The 27,611-nt window shown below is 39.9% G+C and overlaps 1 protein-coding gene across 1 annotated transcript in view; it reads left to right on the forward strand.

The window, feature by feature from the left end:
* Positions 1-27,611, forward strand: part of POU2F1 (POU class 2 homeobox 1) — a 105,556-nt gene that overhangs the window by 44,647 nt on the left and 33,298 nt on the right. Inside the window, exons 2-4 of the mRNA XM_035540454.2 lie at positions 16,897-16,962; positions 23,670-23,770; positions 26,697-26,750. Of these exons, the coding sequence (XP_035396347.2) occupies positions 16,897-16,962; positions 23,670-23,770; positions 26,697-26,750 (221 nt within the window). The remainder of the gene's footprint in view (positions 1-16,896; positions 16,963-23,669; positions 23,771-26,696; positions 26,751-27,611) is intronic.

The following is a 27,611-nucleotide window of genomic DNA, read 5'->3' on the forward strand; positions in this document are numbered from 1 at the left end:
AAACTCAAACTACTTAAGCAAATGAGCAGCTTTCAGGATTGATGGATGAAGGATAGTTCCCACAGGTGAAGTAACAGGTGAAGTTCACAGCTTTACAGTGTTTTATGTATGTTGATGGATGAATAAAATGTATAGCTAACTTCCAGGATACACATTAAACTATTTCTGTTTGCTTATTTCCCTTTTACACATAAATGCCTAATCTTATATAAGACAGCTAGCATAACAGTGGCCTCTCATATGTTTACAAGCTGGATGTTCCTGGGTGAGCTTGCCTTTATCTTCTTGAAAAACAGAGGTCTCTTGTAGATAGAGGGTTAAACAAGGTACAAGGACAGGCGTTCTGAAAAGTCAGCACAAATGGAACTGACTGATACTGAGTCTATTTCTATTAACAGCCTACTCTTTGGAAAGAAATAAGCATCATGTTGTTATTTTTATATTTAGCCAGATTTCCTAAGGAAAGAGGCTTGTGTCATTTCTGTCCAACTGTTTTGTTCAGCTCTCCCTCAAGGAATTGGCCAACTGAAACCAAATTAAACAAATGATATTTCAACGATACCAAGCTCCTGTAGCTTTCATGAAAGTGATGAAAAAGTCAGAGAGAGGATCCTAAGTATGGTAGGATAAGCGCTCTTACCACTCCAGGTGCAAAATCTTTCATACTATGATTTCTCATGGAAATACCTGCTATATCGTTGTGCTCAACAGTAGTCAAAAAGCAAATTGAATGCCAGGACTTCACCAGGAAAAGAACAAAGTGCAGAGCAAAATTAGAAAAAATAGTGTTGTGTCATGGTCTGATGCTATGTTGTTCTGTGTAGCTCTTCTCCCCCTACGTGAAAAAAATGCAGAAAGCAGCATTGGGGATCGTTGTGAGGAGGCCATTTCCACTTTTATAGATGTCTCTGTAGGCTAGAGATTGTCAGCTTTGTGCAAGAACTAGGGGAATGGAGTAATGCTGCAGAAGAAAACATTAAAAAAAATAACAGAGGAAGGTCTTCAGTGTGTGCTTAAGGTGTGGGACTCATTGCTGCAGGATGGCTCCTAAAAGTTTACGTGGACTCAAAGGAATGTTGAAAAGGTTCATGGGGGAGAAAAATCCCTTGAGGGTTGCTTAGTGTTGATAAACATCCACTGCCCCAACGAGTCTGAATTGTAATCTGTGGGAGAAAGAAAGCTGGGTTGGGAGGAAGATGCCTTATGTGCCTTCGGTGTTTTTGCACTTTCACCTAAGTATCAGCTTTTTGCGACAGTCCGAGTAGCAGGGAGATGTCCTGTGCATGGCGATGTTAAAGGCAAAGCACAGAGTGCAGTCCTTACCTGTTCTGATGTCTGCTCAGCCGACCAGCAAGTAGGTATGGACATATGGCCAGTCAGCCCCCTGCAGCTTCAGGTGAGCCCCTGGCCTTCTACCCCTGGGTTAGCTCATGGGGACACGGTGAAAGGCCGGGGGAAGCAGCCAGGAGCAGAAGCATGTGCTCGGGCGTAGGCAGGAGCAGCGAGCTACACGTGCAGGACACAGGAAGGAGGGCGATGAGCAGAAGATGGGATACGTGCTCGTAGGTAAGGAATGCGGTTTGTTGCTTACAAGTCTTACGCTCTTGCCTGTCAGTCACAGGAGAGCTATATCTGTAGACGGGGACTTAGCAAGCTGAGACAGAAAGAATACAATTAAAACTGGAAATACTAAAAAGTACTTAGGAGAGTCGCCGTCTCGTGGAGGACCTGTAACTTGACCTGCAGGAGTTGTATTTATATCTCTTCTCTCTTTCTGCTGCATTTTCTTGATTACGATTTACAAGATGACAGGCGTTTTCTGAGTGGTGTAGTGTTTCTTAAACTTCAGTACTTTGCAGCAGAAGAGAAAAGCTATTTCCTTTGCAGACATTGCCTCCTGTTCTGTAAATAACAGATACTCATTTTGCATGCTGAGTGGCTGCTGAACTTCGGAGCATATCCATACTTTTATTTTCCTGTATTAATCAAGGCAAAATGGATGTGCTTTTTAGTAGATGTTTCCTTTACAGGATGCCATAATTGGTGTTTCACTTGCTGAGTGTTTAAACTGTAGCCAAAACGAAGCAGATACAACCTCTTTCTCATGGCCAGCTGTGCAAGTTGCTATGGGAACTCGGTGGGGACTATCTGCAGATTACTGCTCTGGGGACCACACCTGGCTTATTTGCATTCAATTTAAGTTGGGGAAAATTCAAAAGAAGAAAAGAGGAGTGTAGACTAGCCAGTAGGCAGGCAGAAAGGGCTTGTCATTTTGAGACTGACACTTTGGACAGCAAAGCTGCTCTTATTCGTGGTTCTTGCAGACTCATGCAGGGTTCTGAATTTCGTAGCCGTTCGTGTGTTTTGTTGTGAGGCTTGTTGGAAATGTAATGGCACATGGGCCTTTTGGTGTTACTGCCTCTATCTTAGTTAAATCTCAGTGAATTTGCAAACTTTCTTTGCATATGTAATGAATAATTTCTCAGTGACAGTGAGGGCTTGGGAAGGCAAAATGCAACACAGGTCATTCTTTTAAGCTGGCATGTTAGTTCAGGTCAGTGCGATATTAAAATGTCAGTGTAATATCGTGTTGCGATATTAAAATGTCAGTGTAATATCGTGTTGCTGGAAAGCTTAGCCTGACTTTTTTTTCCCTGAACACTGAAATCGCTCTTCTCCCAGCGATGACTGTGACGACTTCCTAAAAGGCTGCGGAACAATTTTCATTCAAGTCAGCAGCAGTGGTCAGCTAGCAGCTTTCAGGCTGTTTGTAGCTGGATTTCTGTGGATTATGACGTCCTGGCACATAAGTACTTTGCTTCTTTCTTGTTCGTTCTTGCTACATCAACTTGCCTCTTGACCAAGAGCGGACAAAGTGGTTAAAACAGCACTGTATGCTGATGTGCTCTTTGTGCTATTTCCTCTGCTGGTTTCAGTTTTCACCTGCTCTTGTTTTCGTACCACAGCTGGCAGACTGCCTTGGTACCTTGCTGCAGGAATGCCTTACTGGAGCATGTAAACTGTTTGAAGAACAGTGGCCTTGGAAGCTTTGAGAAATATGGGAGAACCTCAGTGCTTAAAAATAAATTAATAATAAAAATCTGAGGGTTAATGGGTGGCTGCCTGCCTGTAAATGTTCTGTTCTTAGATCAGGTGACATCAGCATAGATCAGATCATTTCCATTCTCCCTTGAAGATTCAGGTTTTCAGCCTGTACTGATGCTGTAGAATTAGCTAATTAGTATCTTTCAAAATTCGTCCAAGCAATTTCTTGAATTTGGGGTTTAGCATTCTAAGCAAGGTCTAGCTACAAAGTCTTGCTGGTGTAATTGTAGATGTTACTCTGCTTCTTTCTCTTAGTTACCCGTCAGCGCTCCTCATTTTCTCAACTTCTAAACCTTTTAGTTCTAACGTTTTCTGCAACGCTTCTGATGGAAACAAATGATTAAGTAATTAAGTCGTACAGTGTACTAATCGAGTTTCTGTTTTTGAGCATGGAAGTGGTGTATGTGGGGAGACCAGAAATCAAAAGCATGTACTGAAGAGTGGAATTGGAAGGGTGCGTGCATGTGTGAGTACACTAATGAGTTGAGTCGTCAGCATTAGGGCTGAGAGTCAGTGTCCCAAAGAGGAAATAGTAGCTGTTGTGAGATGTTGATTTCTTATGTTTGTCATGTAAGTTGTGTGATAGAGCTTGTAAACCAAAAATGTAACATACAAGTGGATTTAAGCTGTGGCCAGTGAAAGTTTTAAGCTAATACTGCTGCTGCTGAAGCAGTCCTGCCTGATCCCTGGTTGGTTGTTCCTGCCTCCATGCTGCTTTTGCACTTCACCAGGGTAAACATTTCTCCCCATGGATTAAGAAAATGAGCTGGGTTAGTGTTTTCTCCTTCTGGTTGGGTTAGTTTTAACACAGATCAATTCTCTTGTGTAGTTCCCTGCATGGCAGCACGAGCGAGGAGGCAGCAGAGCAGTGGGGATGAGAGGGGCTGCAGCTGCTTCTGCTGACTCAGCACTTGTGTCCCATAACCCTGTATGGTGCCTGCCGACATTTACATGAGATCCTAAATTTGGTGGCCTATTCTTAATTTTTGGTGCTTGTATGAAGTGTATTTTTATTGAGGAAAAAATGAATCTTTTGGGTATCAATTTTTAAATTTTTTTGTTGCTTCTTTTGACTTATTTTTTTTTCAGTTGACTTTTTACCCAGTAATTTGGGACTAGATCATGAATTTCTTTGGAGAGGATTTTGTATCTCTCAATGAATGATTCTAATCAAAACCAGGTTACAGAAACTGGGACAGTTCAGAAAAGTTTTTCTGCTACAGTTTGCTCTAGAAATAAATATCACATTCCTCTCTTCGGTTGTGTCCATGTGCATGTAAAGAAAACGTGCATGTCTTCCCAGCAAATCCTCTGCAAACACAGCCACAGGTGGTAGTGCTACTGCATGCCCTGCAGCATTACTGCTAGTAAAACTGTTCTTGTGGTTATTTCCTGGAAAAGCTAATCAATGCCTTATCTGCTTTAGCATAGCTGCTAAAATTGGCAAAACTCTGCCTGTGAACGTTTCCTGGAAGAGTTGATGTAGATAATACTCTGTATGTGTAGTTATGTTGAGGTTTTCACTTTCTACTGTTTCTAAAATATAAATTAAAGACCCAGGTGCCTGGGAAATCTTTTTGATGGATAGCAAATTGAATCTTATGCTACCTCTGACCAGCCAAAATGATAGATGCTCAGTAGGTTTCCGGGTGGATGGAATCAGTGTCTGCAGTGTGAATAGCTCTGTTGCTTCCTTTGGACCTTGCATCTTGCAGGTTTTTGTTAAATTTGTAAGATACAAAGCAGCTTGTCTGCAATTTGGCCTTTTCCTCTTTAAGATCAAATAATTTAAGCTTCAGAAAGTAGCATTCTCATGACATATCTTGTAGTTCCTACTACAGGTGTTAATAGTGTCTGGATTAGTGTGTTGAGGGCACTAAGGCAATATCCTGCTTCAGATTTGAGATAGCTATTAAGGAAAAGAGAGCAAAAGCAGCTTCTGCAAAAGATGGTAATAACAGTGGTGCAACTTCAGTTCATACCATGATCTGTAGAGATTTTGCATGGGCTTTTTTCTATTAATTTGTTTGGCAAACACTCCGAATGCTAACTAGAGCTAAATACCACCTCTGCGGCTGATCTTGATGTATCCGCTTGGCTTCAGCAGCAATCATAAGAAACTTAAACTGGTGACTTTGATTTATGTATTTTGAGAGTGAACTGTAGTGTATTTAATGACAGGTAGCGTGGAGGTTCTGGGATTTGAATTGAGCCGAATTGTATGGTTAAGTTATATATTGAATTAGTCTATTCTTTGTAGAGCCCCTATTCATCAAGCTAGACTAGTAATTGCTACTTTATCAAAGCGGAGAACAGAGAAACAGCATGTTTGTACAATGCATTATATTTTGATTTACAGGTGAGTTTAAAAATAATGTGTTTCAGTTCTAAGTGCCTGTCCCTGCTATGTGTGGGCATGGGGAGGCAAATGTAATGCTTTTGGAATGCGCATGCAGTGATATTTCAGAAATGTAACAGGTCGGAGGACTGCTAAGACAAATATTACAGTTCAGTAGTTGGGCTTAGCATAAGCAGTGTTCATACAGTGCCAGACAAATAAATTGTGTTGTGATTTACATGTTCCAGTATTTTACTCAAATGCTTGTTTTTTTCATGTGTATTGGCATAACATTTGATATTGTAAATTGTTACGCTGTCTTCCTTGCTTGGGGTGTAGGAGGGATGCAGGGCAGAATAGTGAGGGTGCCCTGACACAGCATGGACTGTGTTTTTACATTGTCCATTCAAACACATGCACAGTGGTTTCAGCAGCCACTGCACGTGTGGCAGATGCATTCCCATAAAAGTCATTCCAGCACGTGGCTAGTGTAGAAACGACCGCCGTGGGGTGTGGCCTGGAAGCTGGTGTGAGCCCCAGGGGATATGTGAGCATGGGCTGGCTTTCCCAGCAAGGAAAGTCAAATCACCCCGCTCCTCACACTGCCGGGCTGGGAGTGCTTCAGGTTCTCCAGATTGTACAAGCTGCAACATTCATCCCGTAAAACCATGCAAGCTTTCAAAAGCATGCAAGGCTGTTATTTTTCCTTAGTTTCAGTACTGCTGTTATGCACATCTGTGCCCTTGGATTGCTTCCTTTTTTTATTCATTAAATTCTGAAGTTTTACGGATAGTGTTCTTCAGCCCTCCCTTGTGTTTTGTTCATGTAACTTCACATCAGTCTTCATTTCAGTCTTCCTCTACTTGGTGTCCTGTAGTACTTTTCTGAAAAGCAATGTAGGGTGTGAAAATCTTGTAAATGTAATGAAATAATAAGAAAATTCACTAGTTAAACAATGTGCACCTGCTCTGGGTGTTTTAATATTTGTCAGTGTGAAGTATTTCAAATTGGACAAAACAGTAATTTTAAAGGAAGGCGAGACCTACATATATGTGAGTAAAAACTCAAACAGGTGTCTCCCTTCAAATATTTACATTTAGAAAATGGTTTGACAGACTTCAAAGATTCCTGCATAACTTTGGAATGCTACTTTCCATGTGCAAGTGTAGTAGAGGAATGAACATCAGTTTTAATATTATGGATCCACACCAGGTGTGGCAGAATGAAAGCATGATTTGCTCATTTTCATGCTATTTTTAGTTAAATTAAGAGCGAGTATCTTCCTGCAACTATTCAAAAGTGCAACTGTGCAGCAGTTCTATGGCAAATGCAGCGTGTGCTAGTTAAATAACACAAATTTGTTCTCAAATGTGTGATAGGGCACACTTTTTTTTGAATTAAGATCCTGGAGCCAGTGCTTATGATGTAGTGCTCAGTATAAAAATAAATAAAACTGTCTGAAGCTGTTATGTGATAGTATGAAAACCTTGAAAGCATGATATGAGTGAAACATGAGTTCTTAAATCAGAAAACGCGAAGATCTGATGTTTGCTGTTCTTCAAAATGTTCTATGATTTTGAAGAAAATGTTACGACTTGTGGATCGAAGGTGTGGTTTTGAACACAAAGGGTTGTCTGTACTACAGAATTATTAAACTTGCACTGAATTTATATCCTGTGCTTCTGAAAAGAAAACAATCAGAATGAAAGAGAAACTTGTATGTAGATATTATATGGATCCTTTTTGTAAGCTATGGCTTAAGAGGAGGTGTTCAGATGATGCACTGGGATGATAGTATTAGACATGGGTTTCAAATAAGGCATAGTTTGATTGCGAAAGCTATAATACTGTGACTTTTGAATAAGAGTGTTTAATTTCTCTCTTCCGCCTCTGACTACTCTCCCTGTTTTTTTTCCCCTCCCCATATGGTGGTACTGTACTGTGAGTTTCTCATGACCACAGTTCTCTTATAATAAAAATGACTTAAACCATTATAGCTACTATCATCTGAGGACAAAAATAAGTGAGATTTTTAAACGCACAAATGAAACCCTTTGTATTAATGTGTCAGGTGCTTACGAATGTCTGCTGTCCTGCACTGATAAGATGAATTAGCATTTATGGTTTGCTGTCTCTTAATGTACTTAATCGTCTTCAAAAAAGGTATGCAAGAGAATTATGAAAGACACTTTGCAATGGAAAGTTTGAAAGGATAGTTATGACTTGAGTTTGAGAGAGAGAAGCCAAATTAGATGTAGACTGAAATTCCAGTTCATAGTAATTGTATAATGACCTGTAATTCTAAAACAGGCCAACTTTATTAGACTTTTCCAGAAAACTGCTCTTTGGCTTTCAGAGCAAACAGCAATTTTCAGATAAAATCAATTTTGTTAGCCAAAGTCAAAGGTGGTGGCTAAAATTAGAGCTTGGTTTGCAGCTCTAACTACGAACAGGCTGCTGTCTGTCTGTCTGTAATTACCCTAAGAGGATTGTGCCAACTTCAATCACAGTTTATTTTTGAAGTACGTGATTTTTTATTTTTTTAATAGCACATTGGAATTGTTTGAAACTTTTATTAGGTTTCATTTAGTTTGTGGAATGGAGACTTGGAAATGTCTTGAGTTAAATGTAGTAGCTCTGTGTAATGTCAGACGAGAGGTAGCTGTATCTACTGGTCTTGGCTGACAAGACACATAGAAGGCAGCCGTGCTCCGAGTGTATCCAGTGTGCGTTGATGGAGTGCTAAGTCATGCACCATTGTGAAAGCTTTTGTTACCAGTCTTCTTCAGTGGTTCTTCATGATAAAATATACTAGACACTGATGCAGTAATGAAGGCAGAATGCTAATATGTTGTGATTAATACCATGTTTTGTTCCAAATACACTGTACAACAGTGTAATAATGTGCTGTTGGTTTATTGGGTAATCTTGCCATGTTCTATCAGAAATCATGTCGGGAAGTTTACAAAGGTCATGCTTGTCACAGAGCTGCCTAGTGGCAGAAATTTCCTAGCTGTCATTGGGAGCATGTAATAAATGACATTTTACTAATATACGGAAGCATGCCTATATAAAAATGGAGGTGCTTTTTCTCCATAACTGTTACAGTAAAAGAATGTTGTAATAGCTTTGCCTTTTATCCCTTTAATTCTGCATTGTTTCTGTAGTCCCCATGCCTTCCCCCCCAAAAAACAACACCCCAAACCAACAAAGCACCTCAAGATAAGGGTTTAAATATCCTTTTCCCCTAGTTTGTAACAAGTTTCCCTATTTATATCACTTATTTATAATATGTTACATTGCGGAATAATTTTGTGGAATTTACAGTTACAGTGAATTGGGCATAATAAGTGGAAGAAGCAGGAGGAGGAATAAAAGAAAAAATGCAAAAGCAGGTCTAACCAAGAGCTGCATAAGCTGCAGTGGGAAATGAGATACCCTTTCCAAAAAGTAAGGTATAAAGTATGAAGTACAATCATTAGGACTCTGTAAATAAAGTGACAAATTGGTGGTGACAGTGAAGCAAAAACACTTAAAGTGGGAAGGTATGTAAGATGCGCAAAAAGCAAAGAGAAGAAGAGAATAGGGTAGAAAGTCTCCTGAAGCCTTTCTACAGTGTTTTGACTGAAGAATATCTGCCTTTGCCATACCTGACTCCATCAGTGGCTTTAGTTCTTTGGTTTTATGGAAAAATACAAACAGAACTGGGGGCAGGGAGGAATCATCAATATCACAATTGTAGAATTGCTTGAAGAACATGGGAAATGGAGAGGGTTTTTCTTCTCCACAGATGATCACAAGGTGTGCACCATTCTCTTTCTGGAGGTACCTTTGGAGGAAAAGTGAAGCTTTTTGTGCATAACCAGTGGTGGTATTTTGCTTAAATGCAGGTACCACAGGTGTGACTTTGGTTCAAGGTATTAAGTAACTTTTAATGTGAGAATTCACCACAGAACAATAGTCAATGACATGGCAGAACCTAAACAGAAAATTAAATAACCATGTTCTGCCATTGGTTTTGAGGCCAGGTGATCCACACTGTTCTTCCCCTAGCACTTTTCTACTTAGGTCTTCAGGCCTCCTTCCGAGGCCTATCAGATGTTGGAGTAGTGCGGCCTAGATGGAACAACAGCTTTTTTTTTGGCCAAAAATTCAGAATTTACCTAAAATGCAAGATAATATTATGAAGAATGAAGTGGTCACTGGAAGTACTGTTTTTTTGGTCAAGTTTAGTTTGAATAGTCGCAGTATGTGGCTTTATTTCAATTAGCAGGTCAATGGGAGTTACATTCAAATGTGCGTGTGTTTGCCTGAGGGGGTATGTTAAGGAATATCGGTCAGCACGATCAGGAGTGGGACAAAAACTTGGTTTTCTTTTTCTTGTTAGCTGTCAGCACACCGTTGATAGCGTGGTTGCTGACCAGCACAAGGATATGCCAGGGCACTTGCCAGCCCTACTTCGGGCACATCCTTCCCTGGCCTTCGCCTACTGTTTTACTGTCGTGCTGTTAGCCACACGCCGCGTGTCACTACACACATGCCTGCCTTTAACGGTCGCTTCCTGCACTCGCACACTTCTGATGCTGCACCTGTGTGGGACCAGCTCCTCCTGTTTGAGGGGGGTCCCGGGGACGGCACTGCTGACCTCTTGCTGGCTGCCTGGGCTCAGCCAGTGCTTGAGCTGGCACCTGCTCTGTCTAGTGTCACTGTTCGTGTCCCGACTCCTCTGATGAAGCAAGCAGATTATCTCGCAGCGTGATCCAAAAGCATGCGTGGATGAACGTGGTTTAGTGAAGGTCTGTGAACAGCGATGCGCCTCAGAGGTCTTGATGGGACACATGACTCTCTAGAAAACAGAGTTGGAAAACAGGTATTAGGAAGACCTGTTTTGTACACACAGTTTCCCTGTGGTTGGGAACATGTTCCCTTCTTGCAGTCTTTTTCAAGTGTAGATCACTCATGTTAAATATATAGTGGGGAACATCTTCTGTTAAGTAGAGATATGAACCTGAACAGAAGAAGAGGTCAAGCATGGAGATAAATTCCAGTCAGTAGCAGATGACTGAGAAGTCCCTTTTCTCTCGCACTCTCTTGTTTGGAGAGGCGGTGCTTGAATTCACTTCAGAAATGAGGAGAAGAAAAGTACAGCTAGCTTTAAAAAAAAAAAAATCTTTAAATTCACATTAACATCTGGCCCAACCCTGTAGTCACCAGCACTGATCATCACACTTCTTTTCCTGATCAGAACATGGCATACTATATGTTGGGATGTCCACATTACACTTTGATGTAAATGTTCTTGCTGTTTTGGACACTGGTATTTGAATGGTAATCAAACTATTTGCAATGGTTCAATGTAGCATTATAGTTCTATGGTACATTTAATTCTGTGGAGCACTTCTGGAAAAGAGGATCGACTCTTCCGTAGACCAAAGCCTCTTCCCTATTTCCCAGTCCTTCAGCGTATTATGGGCACAGCAGCAAGTGTGCTCTGATTATCGTTGGGTGGTTCAAAGCTGCAAGTCTGGTGTAAAATGTCCCTTTCAAAAATCGTAGCTCCGCAGTAAGCTTTGTTTAGCTATATTGTGTTTGCTTGGGGAAGGGATTAATAATAGCTTTTTTTTTCTTCCTTGGAAGTCATTGGAAAGCAAAAAACTAAATCTATTTTGATTTCACTTGGGATAGATTAGTGGGTGTCAAATGTTACACAATACTTGACATATCCACTGCTGTTAACTTGGCCGTTGCAAAGGGATTACCAGATAATGAATCACCAAGCTCTTTAGTCATTTAAAAAGAATTGTGCTGCTTCCTTGCCCTGGTGTTCCTCTTTCCTGCCCAGGACCTTCTTGTGACAGTCCGTGTTACGATGTGGAAAACGCCACACAGATGTGCAAGCACCAGTTTGACAGCTCTGTGTTCGGCTTCTACCTTGCTAATTGTTTTCATGGGATTATTTGGATTGTGTAGAAAGCTTTTTCCAAATCCCCTTTATTACTGAAGTTATTGTTGCCAGCAGGAATAAGATTAAAGGTGCTTAAGTCTGTAGAGTTGTTTCTAATTTGTACGTGTCATTTCGGTGGCATTTTAACAGAACTCTGTCTCTCTTCCCTCCCTGCTCCCCTGTGGTACTGTGCTCGAGTTAGGGCTGAGAAGCCAAGCTATTGGAAGAAATTTCATTTTGTTCCCTAATTATTATGCTGGCACTCAGGAGATAATTTTTCCCTTCATGCACTGCCAATTAATATGCAAATGAGCTGATAAATATTTATACCGTGATTTAAATTATGCAGGGAGCGCTTTCAGTGTACTCTGCAAATGAATTGTTCATGGACTTCAAAGTGCTGGCTGCTGTGCTAACGAGGGGAGATTTGCATAAGGCCCTAATCAGGCGCATACTGATTAAGCTTCATTATGGAAACTGCCAGCTGCAATCTTTGTTTCTATTTTATTACAAAAAGGGGAACTTTTCACGCTTCAGTCGCCTTGACAATGTCAGACACAGCTAGTAGGAGAGACTAAAACTCCACAGAGCAACTGAAGTTTCCCTGTTCAGTTGAAGATTGCTATGGTGTAACTGAAGTTGTATTTCTTCCCCCACCTCCCCACTCCCTTTCTTGTGCCGTTGAGAGCAGTAGTGTAGATTTGATAGAAATTGCCATTCTCCCTTTCCTTGGACTGTCTGAACCTGTAGAGGATACCACAGCAATGCTGGACTGCAGTGACTACGTTCTAGGTGGGTACCAGCTCAGCTCTTTCTTATAAGCGTTTAATATGGAAATAGAGGGTGTGAGGTTGACTATGCATAGAGGCTTAATCACATATGCAGAGACTAGAGAAGGTGTTTGCAAGGCTGAAGCTCACCAGTGAATCGGCAGCAAGTAGCTGCATGATATGTATATATTGTATGTGCCTATACCAGGGAAATGTGTTGGTTTTTTTCCACTTTCCCTCGATCCAGGAGAATTCTTTTCCTCTGCACTGAAGCAATATGCTGCTAAGCTTGGGCTTGGATGATATTAATACAGACCTTTTGCTTTTCAGATTTCAATCTGAGAAGCATTTAGCCTTTAACAGGCATTGAGACTTAGGACTTGACTTGCATATCTGTGTATCTTAAATTTCAGAGCATTAAAATAAGAAAGAGGGGGGTCTCAGTCTCAAAGAATTTACTAGCTGCAGTGAGGCATTCCCAACAGAATGTATGTTATATCTGTGTGTTTTTAATGTAATAGCAGGGCTCTTAAAGTGTAAGAGAAAATAAGGTGGAGTCCACAGTGGTTGCCATTGATACCGTTGCAAGCTGTGCCTAAGGTTACTGGGATAATGTATTTCCTGAGCTGAGATTCCATCAGGACTACAGAACAGGCATGCCATAATTTCTTCTAAATGTATTTTTAAGTTATTTTCAAAAAACTGATCATCCTAGTTTTGCAATAGATTTTGTTTTCAAGGCTCTTTCCCTGAGGTTCACTGTACAGATTTTTTAAATTGCATTACATATGTTCATAAAGACTACATTTTTTTGGATGGTAAATTTTAAAGCAGACACCTGAATATTTGTTTCTGAACATGAAATGGTTTTCTGAAAATGAATTTCTACTCTAAATGTACTCTAAATCTACTCTAAAGCTTCAGTTGAGTTCTCTGTGTGTGTTCACTCACATTGAACTTCGTTTTATTTCCATGTGCATCAGTGAAACATTTTTGCTGGCTGTGATGGAGTATTAGCCAGTTTCACTCTAATGGATGAAAGGATACAGTGAAATTCTGTGTCAGGATTTTGTTTTGCTAGGCATATACAGTTCCTAATACTCCACGTTGGTCCGGTGTCTGCTTCTTTCTTCCGAATGCCTTCTGAAATGTTACTGAGGATCTGCGAAAGTGTGGCTCAGCACTGCTAGCAGAGCAGCAGTACTGACTGGAATCACTCCTGAGAGTTTGATTTCAATCATGCACCTGCTGCTTTCGATCCTTCCTTCTGTGGAGTTTACTTTGAGATGATGTTGGCTAAGCTGTAGCCCAGGGCCTTTATTTGAAACCCAAGAAAGGTCTAAAGGAAGAAGAAAAGGCGAGGGCATTATGATTTCTTTTATATTTATGTATATTATATATATATACACACACACATATACGTGTATATATATATATAAAATTAGCCCACTTCATTTTTTTATTCTTTTAACTTTAAAGCAGCGATGAGTATATATAAAGCAAATAATCTTTGTTGATGTAATAAATCTGTAGGTTTAGTATCCTGCAGAAATATGTCTTTTCTGCTGGTGGCAGTTCTGTGCTTCAGATGTATGCCATACCATTTGCAATGGAAATAGCGGCATTGTTCTTGATGCTTTACATGCAGAAGGCCCACAGACTGAACAACTAGCAGTCAGCTGGTGAAATAATGGATGCTATCCTTCGTTTGAACATGAGCAATACTGGAAAGATGCTTCTTCATCTAACTTGCTGCTTTTTCACAATAACAGCTTTTGAGGCCTTTGTCAGGGATAAATCCTTACAATAAATTATTTGTCACTTATACACACTTTTGCTACTTGAGTAAACTTTATTTGTATGTCTAGTACTAGCAAACACTGGAACCCCTTTTTTAAAGGATTTATTTTACACTATAGCGTGGCAGAAAAACATGTCTCGCCTTGTGGAAAGGGGGCCTGTACAATTCTGCCTTTGTCCTGAACCAACCTGCTTGTCATGCAGGAAGGTGTGTTGTGTGAGCATCCCTGTTTAGAGGGAAGAGTCAGTGCAGAGCTTGGCTTGGCTTCCTGCTCATGGGACAGACCTGTTCCCTTCCAGGTGCTGTTGGTTGATGCTACCATGGGTATCCTGCCTGGTGGCTGTAGTGCTTTGGTTTCTGCTACAAAGTAGTAGCATAGGGTGCAGTATGCTTTTCTTTTCCAAGAGCTTTACAAAGGTGTTCAGCGAGCAGATCCTATGTTGTTGAAAGGTGATTCCCCAGCCTGTGCTCTTCCCCTCTGTGATCAGCGTTATCATGAGCTCAGACTCTCTTGCTGTGGGCTTAAAAGAGATCTTACATCCAACAGCCCCATAAGTTAGCCTACTTTCCACAGCAGGGTATATTGGGCTTTTAAGCTCATGTTCCTGCTGGATGAGCACTCTTCATGTTTGTGTCCAAAGAGAAGAGTCCTATTCAAGTGTTCTGTGAACCCAGAAACATTTCAGTAGCCACCTGTGTGTCAAGGAACAAATTAATGCTATCAAATGATTGTTGCCTGTAATAATTTTAAATAAGCATGCTGTTACCACAACAATAAACTCAATTTAAGGTACACATAGCTACTAAATAAAAAACATGACTTATTTCTTTTACACTCAGATCCATCAGCAGGGAGTAGTGGCACATCAGAGAATCACAGAATGGTTTGGGTTGGAAGGGACCTTAAAGCCCACCCAGTTCCAACTCCCTGCCATGGGCAGGGACACCTCCCACCAGACCAGGTTGCTCAAAGCTCCATCTGAGCTGTCAACCAACATGAAAAAAGCTTATTTCCTGTGTAGTCAGTGGAACTGTATTCTCTGCTTCTGTTGTATGTATGATGCTATCCAAATGTGTAAAATGACAACGCAAGGAGCTGGGAAGTAGCAGATTCTGTACCTGCAGCCTTAGCAGAGCTCTGTTCTAGGCTGCAAACTTGTACCTTGAATGTGCTACCCAGAGGTTGTGAAAATCAGGGCAAAACTTCAGCCTTTTGCTGAAATGTGGGCCAGGAGCTTTCAGCTGGAATGGTTCTCCTCACTTGCTCCCCGTTCCAAAAAGCAGTTTAATGTGTTTGCCTTTGTACTAAGAGTAACATTTCAAAAGGAGCGCGTCTGAAGCCAGTTGAGGTATCAAGTATACACACAGCTGACATTTAAAAGATGTGATCCATAGCCCTAGGAACTCTCTAAGAAGAGCTGAGACTGGAGAGGCTGAAATAACTTGGGGCAGGTTCCTTTTCGTTATGATCCTCTGGGTTTTCTAGGCCCCACTTGGTTCCACTGCAGCAGTTGTTTACATGGAAAATTATATTAGTTTTAAAAATACTTAAGTTTTTTAAGACTTAAGACTCCAATACTTACTGGAGTCTTTCCAAATGTAACATCTTCTACCTTTTTCTCTCTTACATGTTGCATTTCTAACTAGTTCCCCCATCTAGTTAACCAATATGCCCAGGCAAGCTTCAATGTGACTTCTGTTTTCATTCAGACACTGCCCAAGTGTCTTCTGTTTGGTTCATACGTGTGTCCCTCCTCTGCCCTTGCCTCTGGCTCTGGTATCCCAAGGAGGGCACTGGTTTCCTCTGGGCAGCAGCAGGTGGTATTGTAGCACATGGCAATAGTCTGGCTTCTCATCTCCAACTCTCCTAGACTGCCGAGCAATGAAGAGTCTGGGCTTTCTTGGAAATACCTGGGGAAAGATACAGGAGTTTATGCTGTTACTGTATTCCTCTTCAGCCCACTGGTATTTTGGAAATCACTGCTTTGATGAAAGAGGTAACCTTTTTAAGCACCTAGCAAGAGAAATCCTGAGGTTAAAGACTTCATTTTGAGGTCATTTGATCTTGTATTTAACGGGTTATGGGAATGGAAGAATGTGCTTAAGGATTTGCTTATGCTTCATTTCATGAGCTAGTCTGTCTTGAGATTCTTTTCATAGATTTGGTTTGCAATAATGTGACACACTACGGTTGGTAGCTAGGAAGGAGGGGGTGATAAGCTGTAGAGCTGATGCTGTACACAAAACATCTGTATGGATTCCTGTGTATGGAAACTGTAGTCTCTGTCTGCCATCTGGAGAGGCCCTCTCTGTTGCACTGTACTCAGCTGACAAGCTTTCAGGTCCAGAGCAGACTTTTCAATAGGTTCGTCTAGAGGGAGAAGGAAGAGAAATATTTCATATTTGTAAGGTTTTTGCATGAATATATAGGGAATCCCAAATAATATTGGTGACGTTCCTGTAAAATAAAAATGAAGAATTACATAAATGGTATCTATTTGATTATAATGACTGAAATTTCTTTTTCTTGTGGAGGGTTTAAGGAGAATGTAGGCCTTGGGGTCAGACCTAGTGTTTTTGAATCTGTTTATAGTTTTCTTCCTTTTTATTTATTTTTCCTTCTTGCTTTTTGGTTCCACTGAACTTAAAATAAAGTTCTACCTATCCTTGGCTTCCAACATGCTGTCTTTTATTCCTTCAATTTCATGCTTTCGCATATGTGAACAATGACACAATGTTGAAACAGTATTTATTTGGAAGTTGCAGTATTGCGTTCTGCTTCTGTTCGTTTCTTATTATAAAATAAGCTGAATTAGGGTAAACTACCTACCAAATCCCAGATGTTCTGTATGTTTCCTGGACAAGGAAGCATGGATAGGTTTGTGGTTTTTTTTTTTTTTGCTCCTGTTACTTCATCTTTGTTTCTGTTTCAATGCAGACTCAAGAATGAACAATCCGTCAGAAACCAGTAAACCATCGATGGAGAGTGGAGATGGGAACACAGGTAAGAAATGCTGAATTGGTGCACAGATGTTTTCTGATGGAATTAAATGGATATGAAATGAAAAGCAAAATTTCGTTACCGGTTTACAGGAACAACAACACACACCCCAGAAAAATCCTGCATCTACTGTTTTTAGAGACTTGAGAATGCTGCTTGTCTCTATGCCGAAAACAAATCATTAGTCCTGCTGTATGCAGGGCACTACTCAAACGTTATCAATATTCATATAGATCCCCCCTTCCTTCTTCCTCTTATTTGTAATGCTTCTGATGTTACAGAAAGTCTCGCGGCACTGTTCTCCATAAGTCATCCCATCCTTTCCTGTCAGAACATATCTTTGGCACCTCTAACCTCCGTTTATTTTGGGGCTGAAATTTTCCCTGGCAGATGTGGGCTATTGACTAATCTTGTTTCCATTTTTAGACTTCATTCAAGTGACAGCAGTTCTCAGGTACAGGCCAAAAGCAGAAGGCATAACTTCTCAACATTAAAAAACTGTTAGTGGTCTTCTCTGTAATGTTGTCATGTGTTAGAACAGAACCTTGAAATTTGGCTGGGACAGAGTAGCTTGTGTATTGGGGCCATTGTACCTTCTGGCACACCATTACGATGTGGCCAATTTGTAAGCCGTTGAAGAAGTTTAAGTCACCATAACTCAGTCATGCTATCTCATGCCTTAATTCCTTTCTGCAGGTAATTTAAGGTTCATTTTAGAAATGAGAAATGACAATTCTGAATGGACAGTAAATAGTTCTGTCCAACTCAATCTTCTCTGAGCTCAGGGTTGCATTTGGGGAGAGAAAATTGTAATGGGAAGGAACATGTTCTTGAGTTGAGAGAAGTTTAGTTACCTTATGTAAGGAGAATTATTTTCCTCCTTTTGGCTCAATAAAAAGTTTTATTTCAAACTCTGAAGATGTGCTGAAATTAGCAATTTACTTTATGCTGGTGTTTCCTCATTCTTTGTACGAGATTTTAATACAGCTAACAGTAACAGTGACTGAATGTTCCTGATACTGATCTGAGAGGCTGGATGTTTTCTGTCATGGATGGGGTCAGTCAAAAGGAACTCAGCTCACAGCTCACTTAACAATGTATTTTGTTTATTGGCATCTCCATTTTTATACTTGCAGTTGTATCTGTAATAGGGGAAGCATCAAAACTTTTTATGTACAAAAATGATGTATTATCTATTTAATACTCTTTAGCATGATTTATAACATTATTTCAAAAATGTACAGGCTAGAAATATTTCATAATCATAACATCAAGAGAATAATGGTCTTAAATATCCCTTTTTATTGAACCATCGTATCTGACGGGTTTGTATAAACTCAGACTTGCTGCTATGTCTGACCTCAGTTCCCTGTGTATGCTTTCTCAAGAGTTTAGATTTAAGTGCAGCTTTAACTAGCATTTCTGCCTCAACTGAGCTGTTAAAGAGGAGGACTTGGTTTATTCGGAGGTGGTCCATTATCACAGAAGTGTTCCACCTGCTTTAAGCAGAACCCTGGCTCTGCTGCCCTTAGCACATACTTATCAGTATAAGGATGGTGGTCATGGTATAAAGAAAGGATGAATAGTAAAGCTGCACGTAGATGTTTTCATTACAAAAGGGATTACGATGTAATTTTTATATTATAATATTAAGGTAACTTTATTACCAAAGTTTGACTCTTAGTGGTGTTTGGACCTTTTGCAAACCTTGCTTCTGTAACTTAAACGTTCCCAGTCATTCATTTCTTATGTGTCATGACTTTTAGTGATCTATTTTTCTAAAGTTATCCAGACTACAACAATATTGGAATTTTGAGGGTCCTTTGTTCTGTGGTCATTGTTTTGTTTTCAAGCATATAGTGCTCATAAACCACTGGAGGTAGTTATTAATAACTTCTGTGATGTTTGTTCTCTGGGGGCTCCAGTATCAGCTGCGTTATCCAGCTGACAGACGTTAAACCCTTAAAGCAATACTCATGGAAAGTAATTTTAGGCTTCTGATCAGGGTTTTCTGATTTTGGTTCTGGGCTCTGTGCATACTTGACTACTGAGAAGTCAAGTCAGATGGTAAGGAATGGGGAATGCCATTGATTGTCTAAGGAGCATAGGCTCTGAAGTCACATGCATGAAGATTATTTTTATGGATTATGGACTCTGAGTTCTGATTCTTGTGACTTTTCAGTAATTGTCTATTTCCTGGTGACACTTGTAAATCACTTGAGTCTGTGTAAGCACTGCTCGTCTATCTTTTGATCCTCGGTGGCTGTTTGTTTAGGTCATTCCTGCAGAAAACACAGTGAAGTTTGCTGAAATTAGTCACAATAAAATGCCTGAAACAGATTTTATGTGCGTGCTAATTTGACTTCTCTTGTAAGCATCTGAAAAAATAACCCATATTTCAGATGAATTAAAAACAACAAAGTCTCAATGAGTGCAAGAGTTGTTGGACAGCTGTTTTCACAAGAACATGAATTAACAAACTGTTCTTCAGAACTGCAGAACCACACAACTCTTTTCCAACCGTGAGCAGTGGCTAGATGGAAAAAAAAAACTACTGGAAAAACTACTGGAAAAAAAAAAAGAGAGAAAGTAAGACTTTGTCATAAAGAAAACTGGTAGCCTTTTTTGATTCCTTTTTGTACAAAAATTTTCCAGAACAATTCAACCTCTTTTTTCTTGTTTAATGCATATTTTTAAAATGCTGTGTGAATGCAGTAGTATGAAAGACAAAGTTATAATGTCTCTAAAAACTGTAGCCTTGGGGCATGCATTGACATAGCAGCAAGATAATAAAATTTAAGTGTAGTATTTGAAATAAGGTTTCTAAGTATTCTTGTATGCATTGCCTCATTTCCGGAAATTGAATTTCCAGTTTCCAGAAGAAGAAAGTCTATGAGAGAGGGACTGTGAAATATTCTTGAACTGCTAGAATGCTGCGTGTACATCACTACTAAACTTTTCATTAGTAATGTGGATAGGGAATCAACAATTTTTGGTGCTGGGGATCTGTCTCCTCACAGTATGGATGGGGAAATGTTATGCCAGTGCTGGAAGATGTCTCCCAGAGCACAGTGCAGATAGATACCCACTCAAGTTAGTTTGGAAATCTTCCTTCTCCCTGTTTGCTGTCCCTTCATAAGACCTTTCTTGCACCATATTCCACATCTCCCCAGACTTGTAGTCCTTCTCTCCTCTTGCTTTCTTTGGCAGTTTGTGAGATCGGGCTAAATTCTGATAATTGTGGTCTTAGGATTTTGAAAGCATGTTTTTCTCCTGGTTGCTGATGCAGTGCTTCCTTCCTGCTCTGTTTAGTCCTGTGTCTGTCCTCTGGAGGTATGGTTCTAAGACAGTACAAACTAATCCAAGCTCAGGCTGCCCCGGTAGTTCATGTTCTGCTCCTCTCCCTGGAGTGGCACTGAGTGAGATGGTTCAAAGATATGATTCATCTGAAAATTAATTGCACTTACTACATTAGTCTTCATCCAAATCAGCTCCCTGAAGTAGCTAACCTCATGGCTGAATTTATTCCAGAATATAAAGGTGCTTAAGTTGCATTGGACTTGGGCTATAAGGGTGAAATTTCATCCTAGTGCTTGGTGCAACCCAGCAACTTTCTGAGATGGGGGGAGGCTTGTTTCCCTACTGCCATCTCTCTGGCCTCCCCTTGTTTGCATCATCTACTGCTTATCAGGCCCTAAGCTAAGATGGTTTTCTGCCAGTTCAGTGAGATATGAATTAACTTGTCCAAAAGAGAAAAGGAACAATTCACCTGAATAGTTTTCTACTCAGTTAACAATGTGAATTGACTTACTGCTGTGTCCATGAACTATCAGAAGGGGTAGGACAGGGACAATGTATCTGGAAACAAGAAGAGAGGGGAGACTGAGATTTTCCACTCCCACTTTTTTTGGTGTTGATGAGCTGTTAGATCACTGGCAGTTATATGAGAGCTAGGAAGGAGATGGAAAAGATGTAAATGCTTGTATTATAATTGCAGTACTTGTGATTGCATCTGCCATGATTTTAATTATTATTTATTTATTTTTTTACATTTAACTCATCTTGAGCAAAGTGGCTTTCTGGTCTTTCCATGTCCTTGCACTGTGTTGGCCTTCTGATTCTGACAGCTTCATTTTCCAGACTCCTTACCAGATTTCTTGGATTCCACAGGCATGTTGTCACATCCTTAGGAGCACCTTAAGAGCAAAGCCTTTTGTATCCTGGTCTCAAAGTTCATTTTCCCTGCTGTTCTTCAAAAGATGTGGGCATCCTGTGATAAATGCAAGCAACCTTGGTAGCGTTCCTTCTAAAACTAAGGCTGCATCCAAAGGGGAAAGGGACACTGTACTTCCAGATATGAAAGAAAGCATAGGGTGCAAGTAGAACAGAGTGTGAACAGGTGGGGTTTAGTTTTTTTTTTGTTGTTGTTGCTTGGAGTTGGGATTTGGGAGGTGTGGGGAGGAGGAGTTATAGTACTTCAAGGACTGACTTAAAGAAAATGTTAATTTCTCTCAGTACCTGTCTAAACTGCTTTTTGGGACCAACGAATATTTTAAGGCTCAGCCTTTTAACTTGCTTTTGTTTGAAACTGTCAACCCTATGGGGCTTGTTTCAAGTCTCCATATCAAGAGTTAGCAGAAGCGCCAGCTTGGAGCATCTCTATGCACACACGTAGCAGTGCTTTTTTGATATGGTATCATGATTTGAAGCTCTTTTTGTAAGACAATTAACTAGAACAACTTCACCTGTTTATTTAAGGTGAGGGTTCCAGCTAGTTTGCTCAGAAATGGGTAATTTTTTTTTTGAAACCTGCAAGTTTCCAATTGGAATGAAGAACACCTGTCTTACACTAGATTTTCTTTATTTTTTTCCCTACTTTTGGTGATTTCTTAGTGCAGATTGAAAACAGCTGATTCAAAGCATCTGCTTAAATTAGGAGGTTGTAGATTGTTTTCCTTGAATTACAGTAGCCGTTCATCAGTTTAGTTTTATATATTGACCTAGTCATTTTCGCATTGAGAGAATCCCACTTTTGCCTGGAGAGAATTCTGCATCTTACTCCAAAGAGTGGAAATAGATAGGACTCTTCTAGCTCTTCCAACAGATCTTCTTACCTAACTTTCTTTGGCAAAATGCAACTAACTCATATTCATGATTAGTTCAGGCCAGCGATAGTCCTTCCATGCACTTTGAATTGGATTTATAGATTCACTAAGCAAAATCATTTGTAGTTAAAAGTTTCAGTATTTTTAACTTGTCTGTGGATCTTTGGCTGCAATAGACTTCTTTAAGTCTGTAAAACCTGGCCCAAAGCACAGAGTTAAACACAGTTCATCAATTCTTCCCTCACACCACCTCCACCAAAAAAATACATCAAATGGCCACCTTAGGTACACCTTACATGGGTGCTTAACTGCATACATTATATCTGGATTTAATTGAACAGTGACCCCATCTTTGAAATTTTATTTCTGTAAGCTGTCTGTAGGTCAAACTGCAGTGTAAAATATTGGATAGTATATTTTCGTAATCAAGTTTTATGCCTCTTTGCTTCTTGCAGATGTTTCTAAGGGATAGCAAACCCCTGTTGTTACGTAACAACTGTGACTCTTTTGCATAGTAGATAAGCTAGATTTTTGTGGAGGAAAAAATGTAGATGATTAAAGAGTTCTGAAGTAGGAATTAGTTGAACACCTGTCCATAAGCAATGAACAAGATCTGTTGTGAAGATACGAGCATGCAAGTCTAAAGCTGTTTGTACTTCATTTTAGTCACTCGATTTTAAGATTGCATCATCTGTTTTAGAAATTCCATACGGCCTGACAAACTTGCTTTTCCTTATTGTTGTTAGCCGTGGTAGGTAGTAATACCCAACATAAAGAACCGGTAGTCCCTAACACTGATTTTTATCATCTCCCCACAGAATGATTCTTTGAAGTTTATAGTTGTATAGTTTATAGTATAGTTTATAGTTCTCCTCTTTGTAGAAGAGAGTTCTGTGATAATTTCTTGTGGAAAAAGTGTGCAGTTGTCTTCCTCACAACCAGGTTATCTGGTGATAGTTTGTGGACATGTCTTCCAAGCTCTCTTGGAAGAAGACAACAAAAACGTAGGAAAATAATCAGTTTGTAGTTGCATGAAAGTATATGAGCAAAAGTAAGCACAGTCAGTTATGTCATAAGAGCTCTGCACGAATATTCATGAAAATGGGGAGAGATCTTTTATCACAAGAGTAAAACTGTGGCCCATAACTGCTATGTACATTGTACTTCTGTTTGCTTCAAGTGTTATTTTTCTGTCTTGAATGAAAGGTGACTATCTCTGAACCTTGTTCCTGCCACTTTCTGAACTTAAAGATTGTATTCAGGTACTGAATAGAGGGTGTATGCAGAACTGAAACATATTTCAACTGTATCAGCATGCAGTCATTTGATTCTCAAACCATGGTAAAGAATGATGGGGATAACGGTGTACACGGGGTAGGTAAGGTGATAGAATTTAAAGTATGGAGCTGATTCAGTTCAGATGAGGAAAGCTATATTATCAAAATCTGTGACAGCTTTTTTCAGTTAAACTTAAATTCTTGTTATCCTTTGGAGTGTCTTTTTTTTTTTTTAAATTACACTTAAATATTTGTAAGTCTCAGTACAATCATATTCTCTTTCAGTAAAAGTCATAGCTAATAGTTCATAATATCTCCTTTCCTCCAGGCACGCAAACAAATGGCCTGGACTTTCAAAAGCAGCCTGTGCCTGTCGGAGGAGCAATCTCTACAGCCCAGGCCCAGGCCTTCCTTGGGCACCTTCATCAGGTAAGAGAAAACCCATTTCAAAGTCAGGGAGACTCAAGCAGGTACAAATGCAACTTCTCTTGTGTTCTCTCTTTCTGTGAATAATGCGTAGTCATGTAAAGGAATATGTGGGCACACCACATGCTTAAGTAGCTTAGCTGGGGAAAAGTTTTTACTGTGGCACTCATTTCATTGCATTAGGCTGTAGGCTGTGTCAGGGTGAGAGCTACTGGGGAGAACCAGAAAGCATCTATTTGGGACTTGTAACTGCCTAAATTTTTTTTTTTAAATTGTTAATGGGCATACTGAGTTGAAATGTAAGGTCAAATTTAGCCTTTCTGCTAAAGGATTGCGTTAGCCCAGCAGCTGCCAAGATTCTGAAACTGTCGCTGCCTAGCGAGGGAAACAGAAATAGTGTTGAAGGGTAGTCAGCACTATGTTCCAACCTTCTGAGCTCTTACATAGCAACTAAAAATACGAAATGATGGTACTTACTAAGCATATATGGTTCTGTGAGGTTTTTTGAATGTTTTTTTAAAGAAAAAGTACGTGTGCATAGGACAATATTGAGGCTTCTACTACCATTCCTCTGTTCTGCTGCTACTGTGTTTAGGAAATCAAAGCAGATCTTCAGATGTAGGCTGAAGCAAAATGAGGCATTCTTAGGTGAAGAGGAGCATAAGGGGCGTATTTGTAGTTTTTTAACCTGATCACACTTATATATATGAAAACAAATGCCCTAATTTCTTTCCATTCCTCGACATCAAGTTTGAAGTTTAAAAATACTGCAGTTAATTGGCTGACCTTGAATGCTTGGGGTCTGGGGTTGCACAGTTGTTGTGGTATAATTGAGCTACTGAAGCTTTTATGCCCTCCTAAAAGAGCATACCCTGGCCTTGCATTTCATGCCTATGGAGAAGCAGGAAAAATGTTGGTGGAAACAAGTGTGATTGGGCTGATGTTGGGAACTTGCTTTGCTTTCTATGTTGTCATTTGTGGGTCGTCAGTATGTGTTTAACATGCAGACAGAGCTGTCCTGAAGAGTTTTTTTTGGGGGCTCGTTGGTTGGTTGGTTTTTAGGCTTTGTTTTGTTGATACAGGGCAGTAATTTTATTTAGTGCAATGCTTTATCTTGCTCCGGAAATGTATTTAGTTAAACGGTTGTAAGGACCTTTGTAACTTCATGTTTGGTAAAGTGATTAATTTCTTGAAACTCTAGTTCAAAGAAAAATCTCAGCTTTTTTTATGCACCTGTGGGTGTGTGGTACCGTACTTCAAAACTGGCTATCCTCTTTTAGTATGACTGCTCTTTATGGGATGTTATTCAGCCTTAACACATGCTGCTTTCCTCCAGACTAATACAAAATATTGGGATGTAGGCAACATTCAGGAGCAATTTAATTCCTAATTAGAAAATGTCTGTGTGTGGAAGGGGTGTCCAGACTGCACTCAAAGATTTTCAAGAATATTCTGGCTGTACCTGAGTGTGATACACTTAGTCTTTTACGGTCTTTTATCATTATGTAATTGATTAAAAAAAAATGTCTGAGTCTGTTCTTTTGGACAATAGGATATCATTATTTAGATTATTCTCTGCTCTTAATTTATGTTAAAAGTTCAGATTACATTAATTGGAAACTGGTACTTTCCTTGTGGTTGAGGAGGAGCTTTTCTGAGAGTGTTTGCTTGCATATAGAACGTGCTTAGGAAGTCCAGTAGGACTTCATCCAGAGCAGTAGGAAATATTTCCAGAGTGACTCTTAAGGGTTACTTGTTCAAACACTCAAGTTATTAATTTAACATACTTCAATTTAAATTAAAACTCTCCTTCCTGTGTTTACAGATACGTTGACACATTTGTGATGTACGTTATGTGGGGACATCTTTTTATAGAGGCCAGAGTGATGGATTTTGATTTTTTTATTTTTTTCTTGTGTTGTCTGGTTTTCCAATGATGTCCTGGTTTCAGTTAGGACAGAGTTAGTTTTCCTCCTAGTAGCTGGAAGGGTGCTATGTTTTGGATTAGAATGATCCACAACATAGCTAAACCACAACAAATGAGCTGTGGTTTTCGAACATGGTTAGAGATGGACTTCACTACAGGTTGTTAATCTGACCTTTGAAAGTGTTGGTAATTAATTAATAGAATTCCTTATTTGTAGCAGGAGTGGTGGTAGAAACAAGGAGAGACTGATTAAAAACAGTCTTCAGTAAATAAAAACTTAGCATTTGTTATACAGAGAAAATCCTTCTTTTAGATAAGATGACAGTGTTTAAAAATCTGTTTCTGAAACATCAGATTCTCTTTGCTGGTAACACAAGATCTACTTTGGACCTGTCTGTTAATCACAAACGTTGAATTCAAGTTCTGAGTATACCTAAATCAATACCACCTTTGTGAAGGGTTTCCAGTCCTCTGTTCTGAGACAGTCTTTTCAGTGGCTGAGGACTGCAAATACTTGTTTGGGTTGATCTGTGGAAGAGTTTTATGCTGTGGGTTTTGTGCTATGCAGGTGATTGCTCCTCTGTCGTATAAGGAAGCGGGTGAATGCAGTGTGCATATTCGGGGTAAGACCCATTCTGAAATACTAGCAGGATGATGAGTAGAGCTTAGCACCCTCCCCTGAACTGTGGATTTTTATACAGTAAGCAGAACGGTTAGGCTGTCCACCCCCAAAATGCTCTGTTTCTACTCAATTTCACTTTAATATCTGGGTCCATAGGCAGGAATACCTTCCACAAGAGGTAGACAAATAACACTGAGTCATACAGATATACGTCTAATTTTTTTCTGGTCTGGAGCTCATCCCCTATACTTCAGTGATTCAACTGTTAGAGGGGCAGGCATTGCTCTTGGGGCAGTTTTTTGTGGGGTGGGTACTTCCTTCTTACACTGTTTTCTATGGATTCAACACTACTTCACTTCCATTTTTGCACTGTGTTGTAGGTCCAGCTCGCTGGAACAAGTTTACAGGCTGCTGCTCAGTCCTTAAATGTACAGGTAAAGACTGCTTCGTTCTGCTGTTCGTCCTTCTCTCATTCTGCTTTCTAAACAACTTGTTGGTCCTGTCGGAGATACCTTTGAACCCCTGATATGTTACTCTGTTTTCTCATTTTGACCGGTTTTGCAAGTGATAGGTGTAGGGGATAGTAGTTTCGCAACTCTAAATCGGGATTAGGGTTGTAAGGATTCAGAAAGTGAGGTAGTTAGAACATCCAGTGGTCTTCATTTTGTTCTGATGTTCAGTCAGTTGTTATAATGTATCGTGAAAACTGTACAACTCCAGGGGTATTTCATGTTCTTCCACTTCACTTCCTTTAAACATAGCAAGTATTACTTGATAAACTGTCCCCTATTTCTGGTAGCTGAATATAGGAATATAATGTGACATTAGCTGTGTCATATGGCTAGCATAGATTGCTTGTGTAAACAACATACAGTAACTTCAAAATAAGTCAGAGTAATTGCTTAATAATGTACGTGAGACAACAAAGCTTTCAAACTTTTTATGATGCTGAACACTTCAGCGTATCGGTTAACGTGCCACTTCTTCCCAGTACTATATTAAGGGGCAAGGGACATAGTTTTATTGAAAACTGTTTTCAGTATTGCTTGTTACTAAAGGACGTAGGTAGTGCATTACATGAAATGCAATAGAATGTGGTCCCACTTATACATAATAACAATTTGGAAAGAAGAGGAGGTATAGTGACCTTCCTTTCTGAGAGGAAGGAGGCAGAAAATTGCCTTGGTTGCCATGGTAAACTTCCATCCCTGAGAGAGATGTTGGCAAACAGGCTGTATCTCCAGTGCAGAATGTTTACAGTCCTGCGCTGTAATTATTGCTCAATGACTGGCAGA

This window comes from Cygnus atratus, chromosome 1, assembly GCF_013377495.2.
Source record: "Cygnus atratus isolate AKBS03 ecotype Queensland, Australia chromosome 1, CAtr_DNAZoo_HiC_assembly, whole genome shotgun sequence".
Classification (NCBI taxonomy): Eukaryota; Metazoa; Chordata; class Aves; order Anseriformes; family Anatidae; genus Cygnus; species Cygnus atratus.